This window comes from Phaethon aethereus (genome assembly GCF_964289735.1).
Source record: "Phaethon aethereus genome assembly, chromosome: 4".
In the NCBI taxonomy this organism is placed as follows: domain Eukaryota; kingdom Metazoa; phylum Chordata; class Aves; order Phaethontiformes; family Phaethontidae; genus Phaethon; species Phaethon aethereus.
In genome coordinates this window covers 34,911,540-34,934,491 of record NC_138578.1, presented here as the reverse complement: position 1 = coordinate 34,934,491, position 22,952 = coordinate 34,911,540, and the positions used below count along the sequence as shown (strand labels likewise).

Sequence of the window (22,952 nt, the reverse complement as noted above, 5' to 3'; positions counted from 1 at the left end):
CATGCCCCGCCCCTTCCGGCAGGATCAGCCAATGAGAGGCACCGTGCCCCGAGAAGAGGGTTGACTCACCTTAAAGCTGTCATGGCGGCTGTGGCTGTGTCCGGGCTCTTCCTGCTCCTCCTCTGGATTGCTGCGGGCCCCGCGCGGTGCTGGGACCAGTCGGGTGAGATCTGTGGGGCTGGGTATGCCTCTGCGAGGCCCTCAGCTGCCCCTTCCGCCGCTCCCGTCACCACGTCGCGGGGAGGCGGCGGCGGCAGGTTCCCAGGCCCGAGCGCCGCTCAGCGCTGCCGGGGTAGCGGTGGCCAAGTACGGGGAAGGGGGCGTGCCGGGGCCTGCGTCAGGAAGGCTTTTTGGTTTGGGGTCTCTTCAGACCTGCTTGTGCCGCAGTAGTAATTCTGTTGTGCGGCCTGTGGCGGGTGTACGCTCTGAGAGGAGTAACCCAGAGCCCGCTCCGAAGGAGATGGGAAGCGCTGCCGTGTTCCCCTCTGCGTGTCTGATGCTTCTTTAAGCTTCGCCTCTTGAAGAAGCAAGCTGTTACGTCCTGTATTGTCAGTCCTTTCTCCTGAAAAGACGCCTTTGTGGCTAAGGGGAGCGTATCTAGATGAGCGTTGACCTTTGTGCTACCTGTTTCAGGGAGGGTTCTGCTGAGGGAGGTGCAGGCGCTCACTCTCCACAGAGGTCAGTACACGACATCCCGGCGCACAGCTGCAGTCCCTCAGTTACAGTGCACGGGAGGCACTGCTGGATGTTCCCGTGTCCCTGAGGTTGTTCAGTGTTACAACAAAGGTTGGGATGGCTATGATGTACAGGTAACTGTTTAAAACTTGTTAAACGTTTAAGGAAATCGTCTTCCCCCAGACTTGGTAACCTCTGAAGGAGAGCAGAATAATGAGCTAGGGGGTCAGTTGTTTGCTTTTTGTTAGAGGACCTTTGACAACTAAAACTTAACCCAAATACTTTTTGGCTTTGGATTTTCCAGAACTACTATGGACATATCTCTGAAATATCCCTGAAGGCTCTCATTAAAAATACTGCCTATCAAACCTTCATTGGTTTTAATTAAAATGTTGCTTGAGTTTATAAAATCAAACTCTTGTCAACCCTTGAGGATGTTCTTGGTTTGATATTGTTGTGTGGATTTCCAATTTTTAGATTAGAAAGGGCTATAAATATTTGCATCACTTCAGCTCTACATTTTAAAAACTAAATTTCAGACTTACATGACTTTCTCTTGCATGTTAGTACATCAGTACTAGCCATAGATGGTCATGTATTTCTGTTTTGTTAGCTATTACCTAGGCTTCTGCCAATAACTTAACAAGGAATCAAGGCTGAAGATAATTGTTAAAACTGATACAGTATTGTAAAAGTACAGTCAAATTTTAATTGGCAGTTGGTACTGCTGTCCTGAATTATTAATTTAGAAACTACTCTTCTTTTTCTCCCCAAAAATGTGTGTCACTTGCAGTTAGAGGTGATGCCTAAGTGCAGATATGTCAAGGAGATGGGAGGCTGAGGAATCAGCATGTGTTCGGCTGCAGAATTGCAATGTGATTAAGTGTTGCATATGAATGCCTAATGAAGTCTGTCCCAATTTCTGTGTGGGCACAAAGGGAATCAGGTGCACTGGATTTCAGGTTTCAATATTATATTTTTGTAGCTGCCATCCAGTTTATGTGGGACAGGCATTTATTAAGTAACTGTTGCACAAGGTACAGGCTATTTTTAGAAGTATTCTTATACCTGAAAAAAAGGATACTTGAAAGACCTATTCAGTGAAGAACAGCAAAATCTTCCAGAGTGGTAGAACACATCTTTCTGTGTTCTGAAAGATCAAATGTTTTTTTAACTTACAGGTTTTTAAAAAACATCCTTAGTTAATTTCAAATTCCTAGTCCTTTTCAAAATAAAGTGCTCAGAAATTTCTTACCCTGTGGCCTTTTAGGTGATTTGTTAGCAATTACAGCTTTATTTCAGACCATATTTGGGGAAGCAGACAGGTGTTTTCATCTCTGGAGCAGGAGGTTTTACTTTGTATTGTGTTTATTTTCTCAGTGGCAGTGCAAAGCAGACTTGGAAAATACCTACCGTTTTGGACAAATCGAAGTGAGCTGTGAAGGCTACGATTATCCAGAGGATCCTTACATCTTAAGAGGCTCCTGTAGTTTGCTGTTCAGACTAGAGCTGACTGAAGAAGGTGAAAGGAAAGTGAAGAACACTGGAAGCTTTGGCTCTGGCTATTATCAGTCAAGGAAGGATTCTTCTGATTCTGGTGCTGGAGCAATTGGTATAATCGTTCTTCTGGTTCTTGTTTTTGGAGTATACAAGCTCTTCCTCGGTAACCAGCAGCCTCAGCAGAGTTTTGGTGACAGTGACGGATTCACTAGGCCTTCCTGGCAGAGTCAGCAGGCACCTCCTCCTCCAGGTTTTAAGTCCAGCTTCACAGGTAGGACTCTAAGCCATTTATAGTACTCAAAAGAGCAAGCAGGATTGTGCTGTTTTAGCTGCAGTAAGTGCAAGTGGGATAGACTTAACACGCACTGGCAGTTGACCCTGCTGAATTGGCCACAGAGCCTGCAGCCAGCTTTGCATCCTGTTCTTTGTTCAAAAGTGAAAATAAGAATTGGGTTTGCCACAGGCTTTCAGGGCAGGCTGTGCAGCAAGCTGCCCTTTGAACCTTTGAAAATCCATCTCCCTGTGCTCTGCAAATGTTCTTTTCATACTCTTTGAAATATGAGGATTGTGTCAGGGAAGAATAATTTTCGTAAGTACTCCAGAAGAGAGAGTAGTCTCACACAAGCAGAAACAAACTCATGCCAAAGAAGCACTTTGAAACTTTACAGAAGGGTCTTTCAGCTGTTGGGCTGCTGACCCCTGATTTCATTCACGAAACAGTTGGAGTTGAGTGTCATGTACCAGTCCTCTGTTTAACAGGTGCTTCAGTGTTGTCCCAGTGGTGGAAAGGTTGGGTTCCCAGTGCAAAAAGCAGTGTCTGTGAAGTATTGTTAGAGGTGCAGCACCCGAATCTCTTGTAGTGCATTTCTTCTGAAGTTGGGAATTGTGTAAGCACTGACAAGGCTGCTGCTAGGAAAAGACACCATTTTTCTTTTCCTGGAAAACTGATGACTTTAGTCACTCGTGGACTGCCTTAAGGCAGTCATAGTGTCTGAGGGAAACATGTTATTCATTTGGTGTCTGACCAACTCATTAAACCCTGTGAACATGTGAAATGCTCACAGCACTGTAACTCAAATTATATTCTGACAAATTGCATAATCTCCTTTTTTTTTTTTGTGAGATATAGAAGGGGTTCTATCAAGTAAGTAAATAGCAAGGCTTAAGTTAGCTTAGTCAAAAGCTTATATTTTAGTAATTCTTATTAATGCTTTCTTTCAGGTTTGCGCAAGCCACTTAGCCAACAGAGGGTGCCAGTATAACTCTTTTGGATATGCTTGCGCAGGGCCTATGTAGCAGAAACCTTCAGATGCACATGCAGCAGAAAATTAAAGGGGTTCTGCTTCTGTATTACATGTGGCTTTGCAAATTGGTTTCCGTGTAGTTAGTTCAGACTTCAGACTGTCTGTCTGTGCTGCATGTGTGACCTTGTGTGTGCGTGCCCTTTGCCGCTGGCCTTATGGTAGTTACTAAGAGCCCTGGTCATAAAACAGGGCTCCATCATACTAGGCACAGGCAAAACAGAGTGAAGGGTTACTTTTTACCTTGTCCTGTTCCTTGTCAGTTAATTGCACCAATGCATTTTTCATTGCAGGAGTCTGAAGTCTAGTGAGGGTAGAGCCTTGAAACTACATTTTCTTGATTAATACTGAAAATTGAGACACTTAAAATGTGCATTGGGAGCCATATAAGGCTTAACTTACAGTGTTTTTAATAAGAACTGTCAATGATTTCTCCTTAGATTTCAAACAGTAAGGGGGAAAACCTCTTGAGTAAGGGGCCAGCTTAAAAATATTAAGTGTTATGCTACTTCCTGCATTTAGTATCTGCCTTAAATTTTGGCAGCAGAGCAAAAGCACATCTCTGAGAGCGTTATGTCCATGTGTTCCAGGAATTTATTAGTCTTTGAAAATCTGGTCAGTAATGAAAAGCAATGTTGTTCACTTATTGCTGTTAATATTTAATTTGCCTCATCTTAAATCCCCTTAACATGCAGAATGCACCCTGTGAAACTTGTTTAGCTAGCCAATCTTAATTGAATTCTACTTTTTTCTCTTAGTGGTTTGACATGATCCTAAATGTTTACACTAGATACTTCAACAAAAAATGACTCTGTTTTCTGAGTCAGTGTTCAGCCATGCTGCTTTTGAACAAATGAGTTGGTTCATCTCCCTGATTAACATTGTTTTTACAGTAAATTAAGTGCTACTTTTTTTGTTCCAAATCAGCATAGTTTAATGGGTATATCATCCCAGTGAGAGTTTATCTTTCTCCCAGTGCATGCAAAATGAAATTCAACATCAAATCCAGTGTAGACTTAAACTGATTATTTAAATTGTGTTTTTTATCTTCCATGACTTCAAACAATCCGTACCAGTTTGAAGACAAGCCAGTTCCTGTATAACTTTTACATACAAAATCTCTGGCCCACTTGTTTAGGTGGGTGTATTTCAGGGAGGTGGTAATATTCTCTTCAGTCCTTGCTGTTTACACTTCCTATGTGCTAAATCTGTGGTTGAGCTTATTCTTGCATCCTTGTTTTTCTCTAGACCAGTAAATTATTCTACTTTGGTTTTGTATCTTTTATTTTTATTTCTAAATGGAAGACATTTGGTTCTGAGTCAGAACCTCATGTTATGCAGGTCATGTGAAAAGTCTGTGACTATTCTCCTGCCATAACCCACTTGATACACTTGTAGCTTCATCAAGGTATTTGTCAAGCTTGGTGACTCATGCATAATAAAAACTTTGCAGCATGATTGCAGTTAGCATGTCTTTTGATAACAAATACCCAACTAGAATTACCAGAAACAACACAAAGTAATGCTACCCGTTAGACTGAGCCACTGTTACTCAAAATGTGCCGCTGTTCTGAGTGAACAGTGTGTTCTAGTGGTTAGTTCACTGCTTGGTCTTACGTACTTGATTTCTGTTCCTGCGTCTGCTTCTGGCCTGCTGTCTGACCTTGAGCAGATTACTTTTTCTTCATTTCCTTTTCTATTTTTAATTTAACTTGTCTGTTTATAAAGCTGCAGGCAGGGACTCTTTGCAATGTTTTGCAAACATCCGGGCTATGGGATTTGAGTGGAAGCTAATTTTTAATGTAAAACACTTTACATTAGTTAGTGTTTGTTTCTATGTTTTTTCCTACTTTCCAAACTGGAGCTGGATGAAGAATCTACTGAAACTGGGAGTAGTTTATTGTCTAATTTTCCATTATCTTTAACAGGGGAGAGTCTTGTTGCAACAGCTGGCCTGAGGATTAGGTGCCACTAACTGATATGTTTTCCATTTTTGCTTTGTTTAAGAAGCCAACGGCTTTGGGACTCATTCCAGCCATGAAACCAATTCAGGACCAGGATTTTGGACTGGATTAGGAGCAGGAGGCTTGCTAGGCTACTTGGCTGGCAGCCACAGGTAAAATATGCATGCTATCAGATTTTAAGCTTTCAGGGTGTATGCCATATACTATGTTTACGTTGCTTCTAAGCTTTCAGGCCTGTATCATTTAAAGTATGAAATCCTACCTCTAGAACAATTTTGAGGAGCGATCTATAGCTCTACCAGCAGAGACATTTTAAACATGTTTCTGTGGAAGGAGAATTGTGAGGACTGAACTACTTCATTCTGCTTTAGCTGATTACTCTGACCTGGCATGATAGCCTGCAGATTTAAAATGGACATTTAAACAATCCCTCTGCAGACTGCCTTAAAACACAGATAATAATATTAAGCATAAAACCATCTGTAGATAGGTCTTTTATCAGTGTCCTCTCCCCTAACGTCAGTCTGGATAGCAGCTGCTCTTCTGTGATACTCATGGTGGTCAAATTAAACAGTCTCCTAACGGCCCATGTATGGAAATCCAAGAGGAGTGGTTTTCCAGAGGACTTGTAGGTCATACGTAAGTTGTATTTTGGGAAAAACATAGCACAAACAGCATTCAAAAGCAGTTTCAGTGCTGGAGTAAACATTTGCTGGTCGTATTTGCTAAACACTTTTAAACATTTAAAATGTGCCATTTTTTAGATAAACAGTTTAAAGGGAGCAATTGTTGCTGTTTTAGGCTTCACTAGAGGAAATACGTGGCTCCTGCAGAGAATCTTTAGAGCCCAAGCAGTTTCCTCTATTTATCAAATAACTGCGTGTGTATCAAGCCTAATCCTGTAGGAATGCAGTAATATAACAGATTAAATATAACCATGTATGTGCTTTTATATTTGAAAGTTTCAGAATAAGAGATCCTGTGGACAGGAGTCTGTTAAAGCCTCTTCGCCATTGTAAATCTTTTTGGTAATGACAGAAGCCTTATCAAGATTGACTGTTTATTAAGGAAGTAGAAACTTGGAACAGAAGAGAATTTCTGAAGTGTTCAATGTGTAGTCTTGATCTCATAGAGAAACTGGGATGGTCGTGCCATCAACAGTAGAAATTCACTTTGAGTAGGGCTTTAGAGGTTGAAAGGTTATATCTTGTTTTATTATATTAACCCTGCTAAGAATTCTTAAAAGGTATAATGTGTTAATGGTTTTCTTGACTTTATATTTCTTAAGTCTTAAAGACATGACACTTGTGTTTAAGCATTTTATTTATGTATTATCTACATACAGATTTGTTCCTTTATTTCCACACCTCACACACACCCCTGACTTCAGTAGCCACCTCTTATTGCTCAAGATTAGAGGTCTATCTGAATATTTAAGTCCAAATACATGAATAAGCTTCCTAACTTGGGTGACTTCTCTTTTAAAATAGTCCTCAGTCCACTTTTTTTTTCCCCAGTCATTTGAAATTACGCGCCTGAAATGCTGGTGCCAGAAAGTGCGAGGGAGCTATTTGTAAATGTCAACAGCAGGAAGTTCCATATCGATAGAAGCCAGTAATTTAAATCAGCAAGTCAAAGGTCGTGATGTGTTAGTCGTATTGACACGACCTTTTCCGGATAGTTAACGGAACAGAGGAATGTTTTCTTTTGTCTTACATAGCTGGGACATAGGTGTTGACAAAATGCACTTAAGCTCCAGGTATCAAATCTACTTTCTTGTCTGACAATCTAAAGTCAGAATTTTAGAGGGAAAAATTTCCTCATTTGCAATTGTTAGAATTGTTTGTCCTGAAGAATAAGGTTTAACTTCCTGTCGAAAGTCTACAGAAGTTACTGTGGTGACACTGAATATCCTTGCTATCAAGATAAGTTAATTAATAGGGAGATTTCCAGCTTTGAAACACCTGCCTGCTTACAGTTTTCCCTCAGATGCGGTCCTTTGTTTGGATTGGTAATTTCTTAATTTTTCATAAGGGCATTAATGAAGACTTCCTTCTACTCTGTTCCTCATCAGACCACAGCCATGTTCCCCGCACTATAATATGTGGACAGATCCCACAGCTGCACCTCCAATGAATGGGCCGTCAAGCAATTCCACACAAGGTAGCAGTTCAGGAACAAGAACTGCTTCTGGTAAGGCAAAAGACCTTTTAATCCCCTGAAGCTTGAAAGGCTTTGACCTATTGAAAATACACGAATGTTAGTTGAGGTTCAGCAAGCATTCTTTGTTTTATTTTACCACTTGGTACAGGTGGGCATGTAACAATGTCCCTTATTTCTGTTTCCTATGGAAGTAGGGCAGTGCTGTGGGGCATGAAACTCCCCACAGGCCCACAGTGGGCATGGTACCACCAGCACTGGGCTTGTCTTCATCTGCAAGGTGCACTAGTTTAAGGCTTTCTGCTTCAGTGTGTACTACATGTGCCCTTCTTTAGCAAACATGTACAAACATGATTTCTTTGTAGAAAGCAGGTTGTCTAATCTGTGAGAACAGGATATTTTTCAGGACAGTCAGCTCACACTTGCTTGCTGTTCTACTTTATGTGAATGTTTAATTCATCTTACTTACACGTTTAGCCTTTTTAGAACTAGGGAGAGCCCAGTGGAAAGGCTGTGATGGAACTGATGCTTTTTTTTTTTTCCCTCCCTTTGCAGGATTTGGGGGCACAAAACGAAGATGAAATCCTTGACTTTATTACATCTGAATGATTGAACTAAATCTTCCTGTGTGCTAGCACTTTTTTTTTATTAGTATTAGGCTTCAGAAGTGGATGTGAGAAGAGGTGTGAAGGACTAGGCAAAGTTTCCCTGAGGAAATGTGGACTCTCACTCTTGTTTAGGGTATTACAGGTGCTGGAACATCTACTATTTCACAACAGCGGCTTCTCATAAGATACTAAATAAACTCATCCAAGTCAAGAAGAATGATGTTCAAGAAGTTACAGTGCTAATATATCTGTCAATATTTCAGGGATTATGGCAATGGTAGCCTTACCAGATTTTCAAAGCAAGTAGCTTACTCATGTTCTGGGCTTAATTTCATTTAATCCAGAATTTATGAGTTTTTCTTGGTGGTCCAGCATCTGAAAGGCCTAGTGTGTAGTCCACCTGTTATCTAAGGGTTGCTGCTCTTTGAATCTTTGTCTTTGTAAAATTCATGTGACCATTACTGTAAGTGCAATCAGATAATCTATTCAGATCGGTGTTGGGATTTTTCCTTAGTGGGAAAGAGCAAAACTGTATCTAGAGAGAGAGAAAGAGACTAACATTAATGTCATGTTTGTATCTGTTCTATGTGACTATTGGAGCCAAAACTTGTGGAGTTGAGGATACTCCATGATTTAGGGTTTATCCAAGTGGCTGTGCAAACCTGGGGTATTTTGTGTTAAATTTTATGAAAAAAATAATAAATAATCTGAAATGAGACAAGGTGGTTCTTCTCTAATTTGGACCTTTTTGTGGAAGACTGAGGTCCTTTAAATTCAGACAGCCACAGACACTTTGCTCACACTGAGGCTCCAGATATCTTTTACGGTGGATGTTAGCAATGCTATGAATGTTTCTGATGTGAACTGGCTCATACCTCTGCCAATCTGTCCTGCTAGATGACCCATCCAGGTCACAGTAAACCAAAGGTACCCATTGGAAAAGGTAAGGGAGCATTCTTAATCCAAAACTGGTGGTATCTCTAGAACATAGCAGGCCTTGAGACTAAGCAAAGAAAGGAAATTGAATGCCTCATGGGATGTAAACTTTCCCAAATGTACTTTTTTAAAAAAAAAAAAAAAGCTGTCAAAGAATGAGGAGTGGAGAGGCCCTGCTTTGTTCTGTAATGGTATTTTGGGGCTCTCGTAGCAAGGAGTTTCGTATAGTCCTTGTGTGATTCACTGTGCCCTGGGAGTGGCATTGTTGAAAAAACAGATAAATTTCTTGTGATTGGGGGAGGAGGGGAAAGGGGAAGAGTGAAAAATGTGCTGCTTGACCATCAGGTCTTCTCCAGAGGCCACCCTAATACAGCTTAGAAGTGTGTGTGTGCGCACGCACAGCTTTTCTAAGCTGGCAGCAGTCTGAGAAGCATAGCTTTCATCCTTGTGAAGGTACTGTGTCTGGGAATTGATGTAAGCTATTGCAGCAAAAGCAAAGCACTGTTTTGCTGATACAAGCTGCATCTCCACAAGGAGATTTAGCGGGTATGGTTATTCAAGGAAAGTGACTCCAGTGTTACTCATCAAAAAGCAACTACTTCCATTCATGACTACAGAAATAATTGGCTCAAATTATAATGCCAGAGTTCAATGTCTGGCTTAAGCAACGAAAAAAAAAAATCTTTAAGATAGTCAACAGAAGCTACAAAAAAATTGCAGAGCTTGCACTGAAAATGTGAAAATCTTGATAAATAACTTGAGGATAAAGTAGCAGTTTGCTGCTCGGAGCTGCTTGAGGATTGGGGGAAAATACCCTCATTAACAGCCTGCTCTATCAACCTAGGAAGCAGGGAAATGCCAAGGACCTTACTGTTGGCCTATTAGGAAGTTTTATCTTTTATGAGGAAAAGTATATGATAAATCTTTATCTTTTTAAGCAAATACAGAAAAAAAAAAATTGTGTCAAGTTTTTTTTACTTACTTTTAAGTGTATTCAGGTTGAAACTTGTCACAGTCAATACTTTCTTTGCCAACAAACTGCATAACAATGAAACTGGATTTTTGCTAACTGAAGCTGAAGTTTGCTCTCAAATTATGATGTGTTATGGAATGTTTTAGACAATGTTTTCATTTGTACTTATGGTTTCTGCATGAAATGTGATTTGATGCGTAAACCTGATGAATTACCATAGTTTCTGAATCTGTAGGATATTTTTGCCCTTCCCTTTGATAAAGTAATGGAATAAGGAGTATTTTTGTCTTTAAAGCACCATTTTGAGGCCTGCAGGCATGGCACTGTCTGTCTTTCAGCGTTGGCTATGTCTCATCAACCTCCTGGGTGGTGTAATAACATCCTTTACCCCCAGATGCAGAGCTAGTAAGCTGTGTATTTTGTTTCAACAAAGTAAAACAATACTGGGAATAGTGTTATTTTCTTGACTGACTTATCAATAACAAGATACTGAAGAATGTAAAGAAATGGAGGCTTTTTTGTAAATCAAGGCTTCACATATTCTGTAGAAAAGTTCCATTATGTTGGTGAGTTCCTGGTTTTACAAGGGGATGAGAAACCTTTCAAAGGAAGTTACGATCACTGCTGCTGTGTTCCTGGTTGTGGATATAGCAGAACTCTACCCTGGGATAGCTGCTGATGGATCTGCTTCTTGTACTGAGACTGTGTCATTGCTGAACGGAGACATGGCCTACGGATAGAGGCAGTTCAACTTCTTGACAGTGTAATTAGGGTGAAACGGAGTCTTGCAAATTCTGATATCACAGTTTCCTTGATCAAAGATCGAGGATGTTGGTGAGGCTTCTGAATGAAAAGAACTTGTGGAAGGCATCTTAGAACTCATACTTGTGAGAGACCTTGAGCTTCCTTCCTGAATGTCCGATCTGGAAGGTCTTAGTATGTCTTCTGCTCCTGGACAGGGTTTTGGCAGCATCTTCACAGCAACTTCATAGTTGCAATGCATATGTAAATGCTTAAACTGTTAAATGCTGTTGTAGGATAATTGCAATTCTACTTGGCACCTGGGACATGGCTTACATCCTCACACAAAGCTAAAGCTCATTACAGGAAAGAAACTCCTGGTTTTACAGCTGACTTCCCCTGAAGCATGTGATGAAAGAAAAAAAAGATGCACAGAGAGAAGCTTTCTCTATGCCACTCTGTCTTGTGACTCAACTCCCAGGTCAGACCTTGGCTGGTTCTGCAGACTGTCATGCTATGCAGCTTGCTCCTTCCTCTGGGTGCAAGGTGTGTGTTAGACTTATTAGCAAGGCGAAGATGGCATGTTGGTCTTTTTACAAAAAAAAAAAAAAAAAAATCATCACTTTACATCACTATGTTTTGAAAGGGAAATTAAGTGAGGTGGCACAATTTCCAGCACCAGGAGTTGTTGCACAGAGAAATTGCTGGAATAAAGTAGCAAGCAATGCCTGCCTGAACAGCCATCTAAAAGCTGAAAATGCAGTATCTGTGTGCCCACTGTTGTCTACTTAGCACCAATTACAAGTGTTGTATTTTTTTACCTCCTTAATAAAGCAAATTGGTATTAGTTCTGAGTATTTTCAGAGTAGCTATCAACTGGTAATTCTGGTGCAGAAAGAGCCCAGCTGCCTTCAAATTAAAGTATATGAGCAAAACCACAAAAACAAATAAAAAAAATCTTTTTTAAAACCCTACCTCTCCTGGAGATGCAGTCTGTACCAACAGACAATGCTGTTGTCTCATGTTGTGTGTAGTGAAACATGTTGTCAGGTCCTTTGTTCTCCTTCCGTACCTATGGGGGAAGTTCAGGGTTAAGTGCTGCTTGGGACAGGCTCTGTATCACTCGCCGTCTTTTGCTGAAATCTTCCTCTGCTGCTGATTCTCTTGCTTTCCTAATGCTGTGTCTGATTATAGTAGTTTTCACTTTCTGACATCTCTGTTTCTATTGCAGCTGTGTTTTGCCAGGGCTAATGAAAATAATCAGCAGGCCCCCTTTGCGGCCTGTATTTCTTATCTTCCTCTGTCTTCTAGTTCCCTGTGTTCCTGCTGAGTGTCGATGTTTCTTTGGTAAAGAAGTGACAAGGACTTGCAAAAAGTACACTGGGCTGGGAATGGCTGGAATAGCTTGAGATGAAGTCAAGGGACCAAACTGGCTGTGAATTGACCTTTCTGGGCAGTATGTCTGTGAGAAGCACTTTTTTCAGCCTTCTGTCAGAGAAGGATTTTTTGTCAAAGGTGCAGTATGGACAGCTGGTGGCTGGAGCAGATGAAGGACTGGTGAATTGGCAGGACGGAGAAGACAGACCTGACAACATCCTCTCCATCCTACCTTAGGAACGACAAAGCCTTGTATAAGCAGGAAGCTGTCCTAGGATGTGCTAGCTCAGCCCCCCCAGGCGTGCCATTGCAAACCCTCTGGGTAGATGTATGTTTCAAGGTATCAGATGCTTCTGAAAATGCCACAGTGCTAGTGCCAAGCACAAGAAAGGGGGCTTGGCCCTGCATCCATGTTTCTTGCCCACTGCAGTGCGTCTTGGAATGAACTGAGAAGGACAGAAATGCAAAGAGCAGCAAGCAAGCGTGGTGAAGGGTAGCAAGTTTACAGCTGCACTAGCCAAAGCCGGGCTTGCAGGTGGAGCCTTCGCCCTGGTATGTCCTATCTGCTCGCTCTTCTCTCACAGTAGCAGGAAATACTAGGCAGCTTTAACAGCACTGGTATCAGCATTATTTTACTGGGCTTGAAAGTTTCATCCTGCATCCCTAAAGAAGGCCTAAGGAGAAGTTTGGTGGAGACAAATCACCGTCTGCTTAAAGACCAGGTTCTCTGAGTTACCACACAGGGGATTTTTGCTCTTTTATGGGATTTGCCTTGACTTCCCTGACACTGAAACTCTTGTGCAGTCTTTGCTCTACAACAGAATTCAGATGTCATTGTTCAGGATCCTCTGAGACTTGGCCCTGAGATCATGGCCCCTGCTAGCCATCTTCTGCAGGCCTCCTATGCCCTTGTAATCAGCATGTGGGGATGTATTTTGAGGCAGCACTGGAACCTCTTGCAGCTGCTAAGTAATGGGAGTTATTAATCTCCCAGTCAACTCCCATAGGCATTTTCATGTCATTTATCAGTTGTAAATGCATCACATCAGCTTTAATGGACAGAAAACAATTATGGTTGAGGGAAAAACAAAAAAAAGAAAGAGCATAATGAATTTAGATAAAAAGCTGGAGGTGGACCGTCTTTGCAGAGCTGACCTTCACACTGGGAGTACTTTATGGCTGTGGATTTGAATAATACCACCAGTGCTTTATGCACCACTCCAGCAAGAGTGAGAGACTTAGAAGTATAACAGGTTTGGTGTTCAATAGACCTGTTTGGGGCTCTTTGTAGTTTTGATACACGGCTTGCAAAGAATTGGTAGCAGTAACAAGTGAAGTTAGATCAGTGCAGAAGTTCATATGGTTGCAAGCATAGGCAGAAACAAACTGACCTGTGCTGTCTCTGAAATTGAGGTCAAAATGAAGCTCAAAGTAGGCTGAAGCAGCTCAGAAAGTTGTTCCTGTCTTTGCTTTTGAGTTGAGATCCTGTTCAGCACAAATTGTCGTCTGCTGCTGACACCTACTGTCAGCAGTGAAGGGCTCTTTGCCTTATGTAGGCAAACCCCGTGTCCTCATTCTGACTGTTGGAAAACCAGACAGGCCCCCTGGGTCACAGTGCAACCTCATTTTCTCCTGCCAAGCTTGCTTGGTTAATTCTGCATGCTCTCCTTCATAACAAGTGGAAGGATTTATTTCCTTTTTAACAAGGAGCTGGGGATTAGGCTGTAAGTAAGTGAGTGCATATAGAGCTGAAACAGTGCAAACGTAAGTGATGAGAGGAAGACCACACTTGATTCAAGTAATCTGGTTTTGCCCAAGGTACTAATACATTCCCTGTAGCTCAGCTGATGCAGCTGCTAAAGAGAAATTAGGGTTTGGACAGATGCTGACTTACATTGCAAAGCTTCTTTGGGCATAACTGAGAAATCGAACTTTCTGCAACAGCTGAGAGAGGCACACAACACGAACCATCCCCAACAGCATTCAACCTGAGAAGAGCAGGGGAGAGCATGGAGTCCCAGAGAGGAGCCGGGGAGTGTTTCTAGCCTGAATGTGCTACTGAGGCATCTGTTCCTCTCCAATCTTTGTTTGCTCAAGCACCTGAGAGGCCTCATGAAGCGACGAGTGCTACCACTTAGCCTCAGCTTGGCCGACCTCCAAGCCAAGAGGCTGTGGGCATGGGAAGTTTGTATTTGATGACCTTTAGACAGCACGTCAGGAGAGGCCCAGAAAGACAGCTGAGCTACAGGCATGTTTCATGCCCTGGAATGACAAATGAAGCAAGGGCAAGGAACAGTCAGCAACAAGAGACCTTTGAAAAACGATGCAGGATGCTCTGGTGAAGCCAGTTGATGTACTGGAGGGTGTTCTTGTGCACTGTGGCTGCAGCATGCTGAAGGAGCTGCATGCTCCAGTCTGCACGTGGCTTATGAAGACACTGTATACATTCAGCTGCCAGGTCAGTCCGCCCCTGCCGTTCTCTTCCTCTCCTCCCAAATGTATGGCCTAACCACACATTTTCACAATCTTGCCAGCTCAGAGATACGCGCACCTCAAAACACAGGCCCTCTCATTTATGAAACTCCTTACTGCAGCATGTTCCTAGGCCAAAACCAAACATGAGATGGAAAGGATTAGGCAATTCTCAGAAAGTCAACACATCAGTGACCAAGCCATTAGGTGACTTCTGGCTCAAAAATCCCTAGATCTTGAATTCCAGAATCAGAAGGTGTTAATGGTGTCCATCAGTCAGGGTACTGGGGTAGACAGAGCTTTCCTCGGAGGCCTTACATCCATATCTATGAGGACCAGTCTCCTGGCAGAGCTTCCTAGTACAGAGAGGTAATGCTAGCTGAAAAGCACTTTTTCCAGTACAGTTTACTGCAATTCTGCAAACAGCAGACCTGTAATTGCACTGGAGCTTTTGCTGGTGTAGGTGGAAGGAGGGAAGAACATGGGTGTTTTGCATTCCTGTCTCAGTATAAGTTCTTGGCAGAAAATTTAAACGTAGACCAAACTTCATAATACAGTTACAATAGTTGGCACCCCCTTATTCAGCATTTCTGTTAGACCGAGGATTTGAATAAGCAGTTGCCCTTATTGCATTCAGACACCTTCACACTTTGCAGACAATACTGCTAAACAAGTGTTAATTTTGCAAAGTGCCAGACAAGGGCAGGTAACATTATTACCTGTCTTCCAGGAAAGTTTGTGAATGAAACATTAACGTCAAGATTTTGATGATGAAATAAAATCCACATGATTCCATCTCAGTAAGTGGCCTGATTTCTCACTGAAGTCAGGAGAAAAGGCAGAGTCAACATATTGGACAATTATGCTGTTTTTACTGAACATCCTAAATAAAAAGCCAATTATTAAATACTTCACTTTTCAAGAGATGGATTGTAGTCTGTGCTATATTACAGCATGTGCTATGTCACAGTGGTCACGTAAGATCTAGATCTACAGAAGACAGATCTTAAGATCTCATAGATCTTAACAAATCTGATGGATCTTAACATACCAAATCTCACTGCACTAGTCCACATTTCCACCTGAGACAGGGACGTTGCAGGAGCTTCTTCTAGCCGTAGCAGTCTACTTTTTAAGCGAGGTGAGAACTGTAGGGAGAAGAAATACCTTTTATCAGCATGAAACAGAGCTTGCATTTTGCTTTTTCTTCACTATTTTTCTTCAGTAAGCTTTTTCCAGCTTATTTTCCCCCAACAACTCACCGTGCTGTGGAAGCCCACCCAGTTCACACTTGCATCTGTCCCAGACGAGGTCTCGGAGCGGGCTGGCTGGCGAGGGGAGAGTTAACCGCACTGGGCATACGATTTCCCTACCCTGCAGCGGTGCCTCAGGGCCCCAGCCCAGACTGGGAGAGGAAACCGATCGTACTGGGCGCTGTACCCCCGCCCCCAGTAAGACACAATCCCCTTCCCGCTGGGCTCCCAGACAAAAGGCTGGGGCCGGGGATCACCCCGCAGGGATGAGTGGGATGCGGTTTTTCCAGTTCCTTTCTTAACCTTGTGGGCAGAGTTTTGTTAGTCCGAGATGAGCTGCAGAGGTACTCGAAAGAAAAAGAGTGGAAAAGGGAGATACTGCTAACTGGGGCTCGAGATGGAGCTGCCCGTCTAGGTCGATGGGTGAAGAGCGGTGGCCGATACTGACAGCTATCAGTCTGAGGTTTTTTCTTTTTTTTCTTTTTTTCTCTTTTTTTTTTTCTCTTTTTTCTCTTTTTTCCCCTGGCTTCCCATTAAAAAAAAAAAAAAAAAGGGAAAAAAGGGTGAACACAATAGGAAAGACTCTTTCTCTTCACAGAGCACTGAATTTTCTATATTTAAAAGAAATGTTAGGCCTCGCTTAAATCTGGGCATTAGCCAGTATTGTACTGGTGTGGCTGCGTCAGTGAAACCTCTCTTGAAACTATGCTGCAACCCCACAGCTTACTCTGGGACCAGAAAGGCAAAAACCACCCTCGGGAGCTTTCTCCAGCGGGTAAATGGGTGTCCTGCCCAGCGCGGCTTGGAAAAGCCTGTAAAATTCCAGGGAAGTCGCAGAGACCGTGCTTGGGAAAATGCTCATACACTTCACTGGTTCTTAGGGATTATTTCAGGCTGGTGAAACGATGTTTCTGTTGACTGAACAATTACTGGAGGCCAAGTGGAAAGGACACATAGTTTATATGTTTATTTAGGCTATGTTTTCTTTTTTTTTTTTTTCCTCCAGTATAGTAGTGCTGGTGCAAACAGCAAAGGTTGGAGAACTGGGCTGGAGTGAACAGTGGCTTGATAAATGAGATTGCATCCTCATGTCTTCTGGGAAAAAAACCAAACCTGTGCACTGAAGCAAGTGGCAAAGATGCTTTTACTGCATCTCTACATCTAACACTGGATGTATTTCAGTCTTACCGCATGATTTAGGGCACCCTCCCCTCAGTACTGTCCAATCTCTGACCTCTTTTATCCCTGGTACTGGAAAGGGACAACTCTTCCAGAGAGTGAAACTCAGGGTTAAATATTGCCTGGCTGTCAGAGGACGAGCTTGTGCTGCAGCGGGTGTGAGAACAGGCTGCAGCTGCTGTGCCAAGGGACAGCAAAGACCTAGCGAAGGAGGGAACGGAGGAAGAAAGCACTCAATTAAAGATGGGGTGAACATCCCAAATGGGTTTGGCTGAGTGACACTTCCAAGCCAGCGGGCATAGAGAAGCAGGAGCAAGAGGATTGTGGGCTAAACCCAGAGGTGTTTAGGAAAGGTAGGCGGAATTTCTGAACCTGAGGTGTATAAACCAGACTCATCCCAGCAGGAGAATTATTGAGAGCAGACGTGCAGTGTGGATTTTGACTTGCTGGGAATGAAGGAGAAACCAAAGGACAGGATGGTGGTCAGAGCAGCTGAACTCCACCGCACAACCGCATGTTCTTTCTAAAGAGGGCCTTCCTCCCCCCTTATTCTTCCTCCTACCCAGTAATTGCCCATTACATCCTCTCTCCTCCCCACATTATCCCTGCCACTGTCAACTAGCCAGTGGCAAAGAGCAGAGGGCTGTTGCTTAAGAAACAATGGCTCATCCAGAGAACTGTTGTCAAACACCAGGCGCACCGCACCAGTGCCATCTCCTCTGCTCCCATACCAGAAAGGCTTTTAAAAACAGTTGCAGCTGCACCTCTGCTTAGGCTGTGGCACTGTAACTCCAAGCACAACATTGCCCCCCCCCTCCAAACAGTTACTCGGGCAACTTTAGCTGTCTGGTTTAGAAGCCAGCAATCGCTGCAGAGGATTAGGTGCTACGTGCCTAGCCCTGACACCTGACTTCCATGCCTTCCAGCTGCAAACTTGAGAGCAGGTCTTCCACCGCACTCTGGTACGTACCGGCTCACCCTTCCGTGGCCTGAAATCGTTTGGAAACCCATCCACATAAATGGGAGCTGTGTAAAGTCTGATGGCACAAAAGTAACCGTTCAGAGCATCTGCGAACGGGCAGGACTCGGCAGGCTGTGTTTGTGCCTCGTTGGTGCTTTGAGGCAGTGGCAGCCTGAACGCTGGATTTACTGCTCGGTAAAATCGCGGCCACAGCAGTTGGTAACAGGTGTACGTTAGGAGCCAAAAGACGTTTTGAAAAGGCTATGTAAAAAAGAGGTAGAAATATGAAGCCTGGTCACTTGTAGAGAAATGCCCCGTGAGTGGAAAAAAGGCTTTCAGTAAGCGCTTATCTGAAGAGTCTTTGCCTTATTTGAGCATGATATTTTGTACTGTCTGAAATTATGGCTTTGCTGGAGTTTGCGCCCTCACAGTGTCCACTGCTACCCAAACAGGTAGCAAAACCCTAACAAGTGCAATCTGTTCTGCGTGCTTCTCCGAAAGGGCTGAGAACAAGTAGCTAAGTCCAGATAACCATCTGTAAACTGGTATCCCCACAAACTGACCCTGCATTACATTCATTTTTTGGCAGAAGAGCTAATGTGGCATTTCCACTGACCCTGCAAGGTGGGATAAGTCGGTGCTGCTGGCCAAAGAGGAGCTTTCTGGAGAGGTCGTTTTGAGATGTGTTGTTTTACTGATCCTGCTCACCACACAGATGCAGAAACCTTCATACCGGAAGAAGGGAGGAGGTGCCACGATGGACTGGCTACGAGTCGGAGAATTTTACTGATTATTCAAAAAAGATAATTTGTTAGATTCTGGTCATCATATCCTGAAAGCTGTAGAAAGAGCTTATCCAAGAGGATTAAAGCCAGAATTTCTGAAATGCAAGTGATGCTGCATGGGGCTCGCAATTTTGGCCCATTACAACCTTCAAACACGAGATGTGTTATAAGTAGCAAGTGAAGCAAAATAAAACAAATGGAGACATTTTTTAACCCAGGCAGCAAAGCTTTTTCTCCATTAGCATCAAAAGAGAGTTCTCTCAGAGCACAATTCTGCAAAGTGTGTATATCTCTGTGATGCTCTGAAGAGCTTTTTAGTACTTCAGTAGAGCCTACATTGTCTTTTTAAAGCAAGTGCTTGTAGGGTCTATTTTCCTGGCAGTGAAGCAATTAATATTTAAGTAATTTAGAATGCTGCAACCATAAAGACATTTTTACAACATTAACATAGACAGTTAGAACAAATTGGAGTACTTGCAGAGTACAAAAGTTGAGAAATCTGGTCAAACTGGTTTCTGAAAGAAAAAGACACCTCTGTTGAAGTGATAAACATTAAAATACTATTAAGATAGCATTAATAGTGGTGCTTTCAGAGCAGCCTAAGCAATCTGGTCACTAAAACCCAACCAAACAAACAAAAAAACAGATGAGGAAAACCAGACAGTGCAAAGAAAAAAAAACCCCACACTTCCAGGGAATGAACCTAAAAGGACACTTATGTCAAATCCAGTTGTGAAATTACACACAAAGGAAAGAAGAACCTGAGATCCCTGAGGAACCTCAAGTCATCTAAAATGCTTTAACAGCTAGAAATGCAGCGCCTTTATTTTTATAACAGATGGATGTTAATATTGAAGTATGCTTTCTATTACAAACCCAGTTTCAACTCCCTGCTCCCCAGCTGATCCAGAATGGAAACAATCCATCTTAGCATTAACGTCAAGTTTCTTGTTTTGGCAGAAGTTTTTATTTACTATTGCATTTTTTTGCGACATTTACAGGCTTTGATGTGGATCATTTCTTTCAGGATTCTTATTCACTGCAGAATTATCTACATTCAAGATGCTCGAAAGCATCCCAACCACAAAATAATTGCTGTAGCCACTTCCGTGTGCTGCTAAGATTTCTTGGGGTGCACATGTGGAATTCTTTGGAAAGCATTGGAGAACTAACAGCACTCGACTGCTGGCACAGCTAAGAAGTGTTGTAACTTGAGTTTTAACCTATAAATCTGATGGGGCAGCCACTAGAGTTAAGGGGGTTTGTGAATGGCTCAGGCTTGACTTAGGGGCAGTGTTCAACTTCCAGCTCAAAGGAGCTTTTCACTGGGGAACCACATCTTTTGTGTTGGGCTGGGATGAGGAGAGCATTGAGCGAAGAGCTGTCTGCGAACAAGGCAAGTTCTTCAGGAAGAGGGATAAGCAACGACGATGTCACAACCGCTTACGAAAGCTGGACTAAAAGTTGTGTTAGATTTTTCATAGCCAAGCAGTCTGAGCCAGTCACATCCATATCTTTTGGAAAGGCAAAACTGTGATGTGAGTTTGTCTTCCGATGCACTCAGGTTTCTCTGCCTGAAGAGCAGCTCAGAGCTGCAGCCTGTGTTAATGCCAGAGCGCAGCTGTGGTCCAAGCACCCCACTCCAAACCAGGGGAAATTATCCTCAGAGCAGGAGAAAAGACACATGTAGATTGCAAGAGCGTGACGCTTTGGCAAGGGACCTAAGGTTAAGAATTTAGGACAACCTCTTTCAAATAAGTCCATAAGATGATATATAAAAATCCATATATATATATAAATTTGTAACAAAACATGTCTGTGTTACAGAGTTCCTCTCCTGGATGAAGAAAATGAAAGGCAGGTATGTATGGGGGTTGGAGAAAGGAGCTTGCCGTTGGGAACCAGAAATATGTGTGTAGAAGTAGGGTCAGCTGGGAATATTTGCAAGGGCGGTTGGCATTTCTGTAACTGCTAATGAGTCTTGGAATAAATAAAAAAAAATACAGTGAAGAAACTTCTAAAAATGTAAATTGTAAAAGGCGTTTACAAATTTTTCAAAAGAGGTGGGAAACATCAAAACTCCTTTAAAATGACTTAGAAAATGAAGTCTTATTGAAAGAAAGTTAGGTTCTTGCGATATTTATGTGCTTTGCTAAGTTTTTCCTCTGAAGCCGTCTGAAAGCTAGAAGTGAAACGTCACAGTGAAAAAAGCACTGAAGTGGTGCAAGAGTCCACTTTTATACTTTCTCGAAAAAAAACAAAACACCCTCCAGCATAAAAACCGAAGCACCGTGGGTCTTCACCAGACACTGAAAAAAAAGATGCGGAGAGCTGACTTGTGACCGAACCGTTGGCGGTGTTTTAAACCGAAGGGTCGCAGGCGCCTTGGCAAGGAGGGTGGCGAGGCGCGTCCAGTGCACACCCCAAACCTCTGCGTTGGGGGGATCGGTTCGATCGTACCCTCTGCTGACAACGGTTAGGAAAAAACCCAACAACTTTCAAAACCCAGGGAAGAAAATGCTGTGTGAAATCCCTCAGCCATTCTGGGGGAGAAGCTTCGACATTTTCCAGAACTCGAAATGCAGCCCGGGAATATCGGCACCAACTGGGCTTCAGCTGAGCTGAAATTCCTGTTGGGATACAGACTAAACAGGAACGGATCAGGGATGCTCGTTAGATACGCCGTTTCAGTATCCGACAAAATATCTTTACGGTCCTTCAATGATTCCTGACATAGTTTGAATTCTCCCTTTATTTTCGTACCTAGGAAAAAAAAAAAAAAAACACATTTGCTTTCCCCAGTTTCGGAGAAGTGTCCGCTTTGCCAGCCAGGGAGACTGCCCCCATCCCTGCGCCCGCTGCCCCGCGGCGTGGCAAAGCGGGCTTTGAAGTTGGCCAGATGAAAGAAGGAGAGGGTTCTTGAGTTTTGCAGTGATGTCAGCTCCCGCTGAAATCCCGTTGAGATTTACGAATCGGTTCGACCTGAAGAATTTCAGCCTGAAAAAGGTGACTTGTCAGATATTAATGTCAAGGAGCAAGTGCCCAAGAAAAGAAAGAACCACAGGGAAGTTTGGGTTCTCCATTTGGCATTGGAATTTAGCGTCGACACAACCGGGACTGGCCGCTGTTCCTGCGCTCCCAGTTGCGGGGACCCGCCGCAGTGGCACAGAAGCCAGCCCGCAGCCAGCCACTGCCACAGCCACCGGCCGGGGCTCTTGCCTGGTTTCGGCACAACGCGGAATGGCTGCGGGGGTCTGGGCACCCGGGGCTGCACGAGGCCCTTCACGCACTAAGGGCAGTTAGAAGGCTCGGTTGCCCGGCCCGTGCCGCGGCGGAGCACAGTGGCGGCGAGGCCACGGGAAGTGCCGTGGCGCTGGTCGGTCGAGCTTCATCCTCCCCGAACGGGACAAAGGAGAGCACGGCGGCAGGGCCAGGCACGGGCAAGGTCCCGGCTGGCGGATCTGCCCCCGGGAGCTAACCTTCTCCTCGGCTGGGGGCCACCAACACCACCGCCGAGGGGGCTCCGCCTGCCGGGCCCCCTTCCCCCGTGGGACCCCTCGGCCACCCCCGCACCCCGGCCGCCCCCGGTGCCCCTCCAGCTGCAGCGGCCCCCGCTTCCCCCCAGCTCCCGGGTCATCCTCTCGCCACCCCCACCGCGCGCCAGGCCCCGCGCCGCCGCCCCCCCCCGCGCCAAGGCCGCGGCCGGGGGCGGGGCGGGGCGGGGCGCGCGGCGCCGGTGGGGGCGGGCGGGGCGGGGCGGCGCCGCCGCTGCGCGCTGTGTGCTGGAATGCGCGGCGCCTCCCGCCGCGCCGCCGCCGCCGCCAGCAGCGCCTCCCCGCCTCGCGCGCGCCCGGCCCCGCGCGCACCGCCCCGCGCCCCGCAGCAGCAGCGCGGCCGGGCGGCCCCGCGCCGCCGGTGAGTGCGGCGGAGCCCGGTGGGGCCCGGGCCCGGGAGAGGGGGGGAGCCGGGCCGGGCCGGGCCGGGTCGGGCGAGAGGCGCTGTCCAGGGCTGATCTGCGGCCGGCGGGCGGGCGGGGGCGGCCGGGCCCGTCGGGGCGGGCCGGGCCG

At 44.5% G+C, this 22,952-nt stretch overlaps 2 protein-coding genes across 2 annotated transcripts in view; one reads left to right on the top strand and one right to left on the bottom strand.

Moving 5' to 3' along the window:
* Positions 1–22,952, bottom strand: part of SRP72 (signal recognition particle 72) — a gene marked incomplete at both ends in the record, with an annotated part of 77,536 nt that overhangs the window by 22,569 nt on the left and 32,015 nt on the right. The gene's annotated exons all lie outside the window — the stretch shown is intronic.
* Positions 82–8,410, top strand: SARAF (store-operated calcium entry associated regulatory factor; the record flags this gene model as incomplete). Its single annotated transcript, XM_081999711.1, has 6 exons — positions 82–163; positions 634–809; positions 2,056–2,446; positions 5,484–5,592; positions 7,515–7,633; positions 8,156–8,410. The coding sequence occupies 6 exons, from the start codon at positions 82–84 to the stop codon at positions 8,179–8,181; spliced, it is 903 nt and encodes a 300-aa protein (XP_081855837.1). The 3' UTR covers positions 8,182–8,410.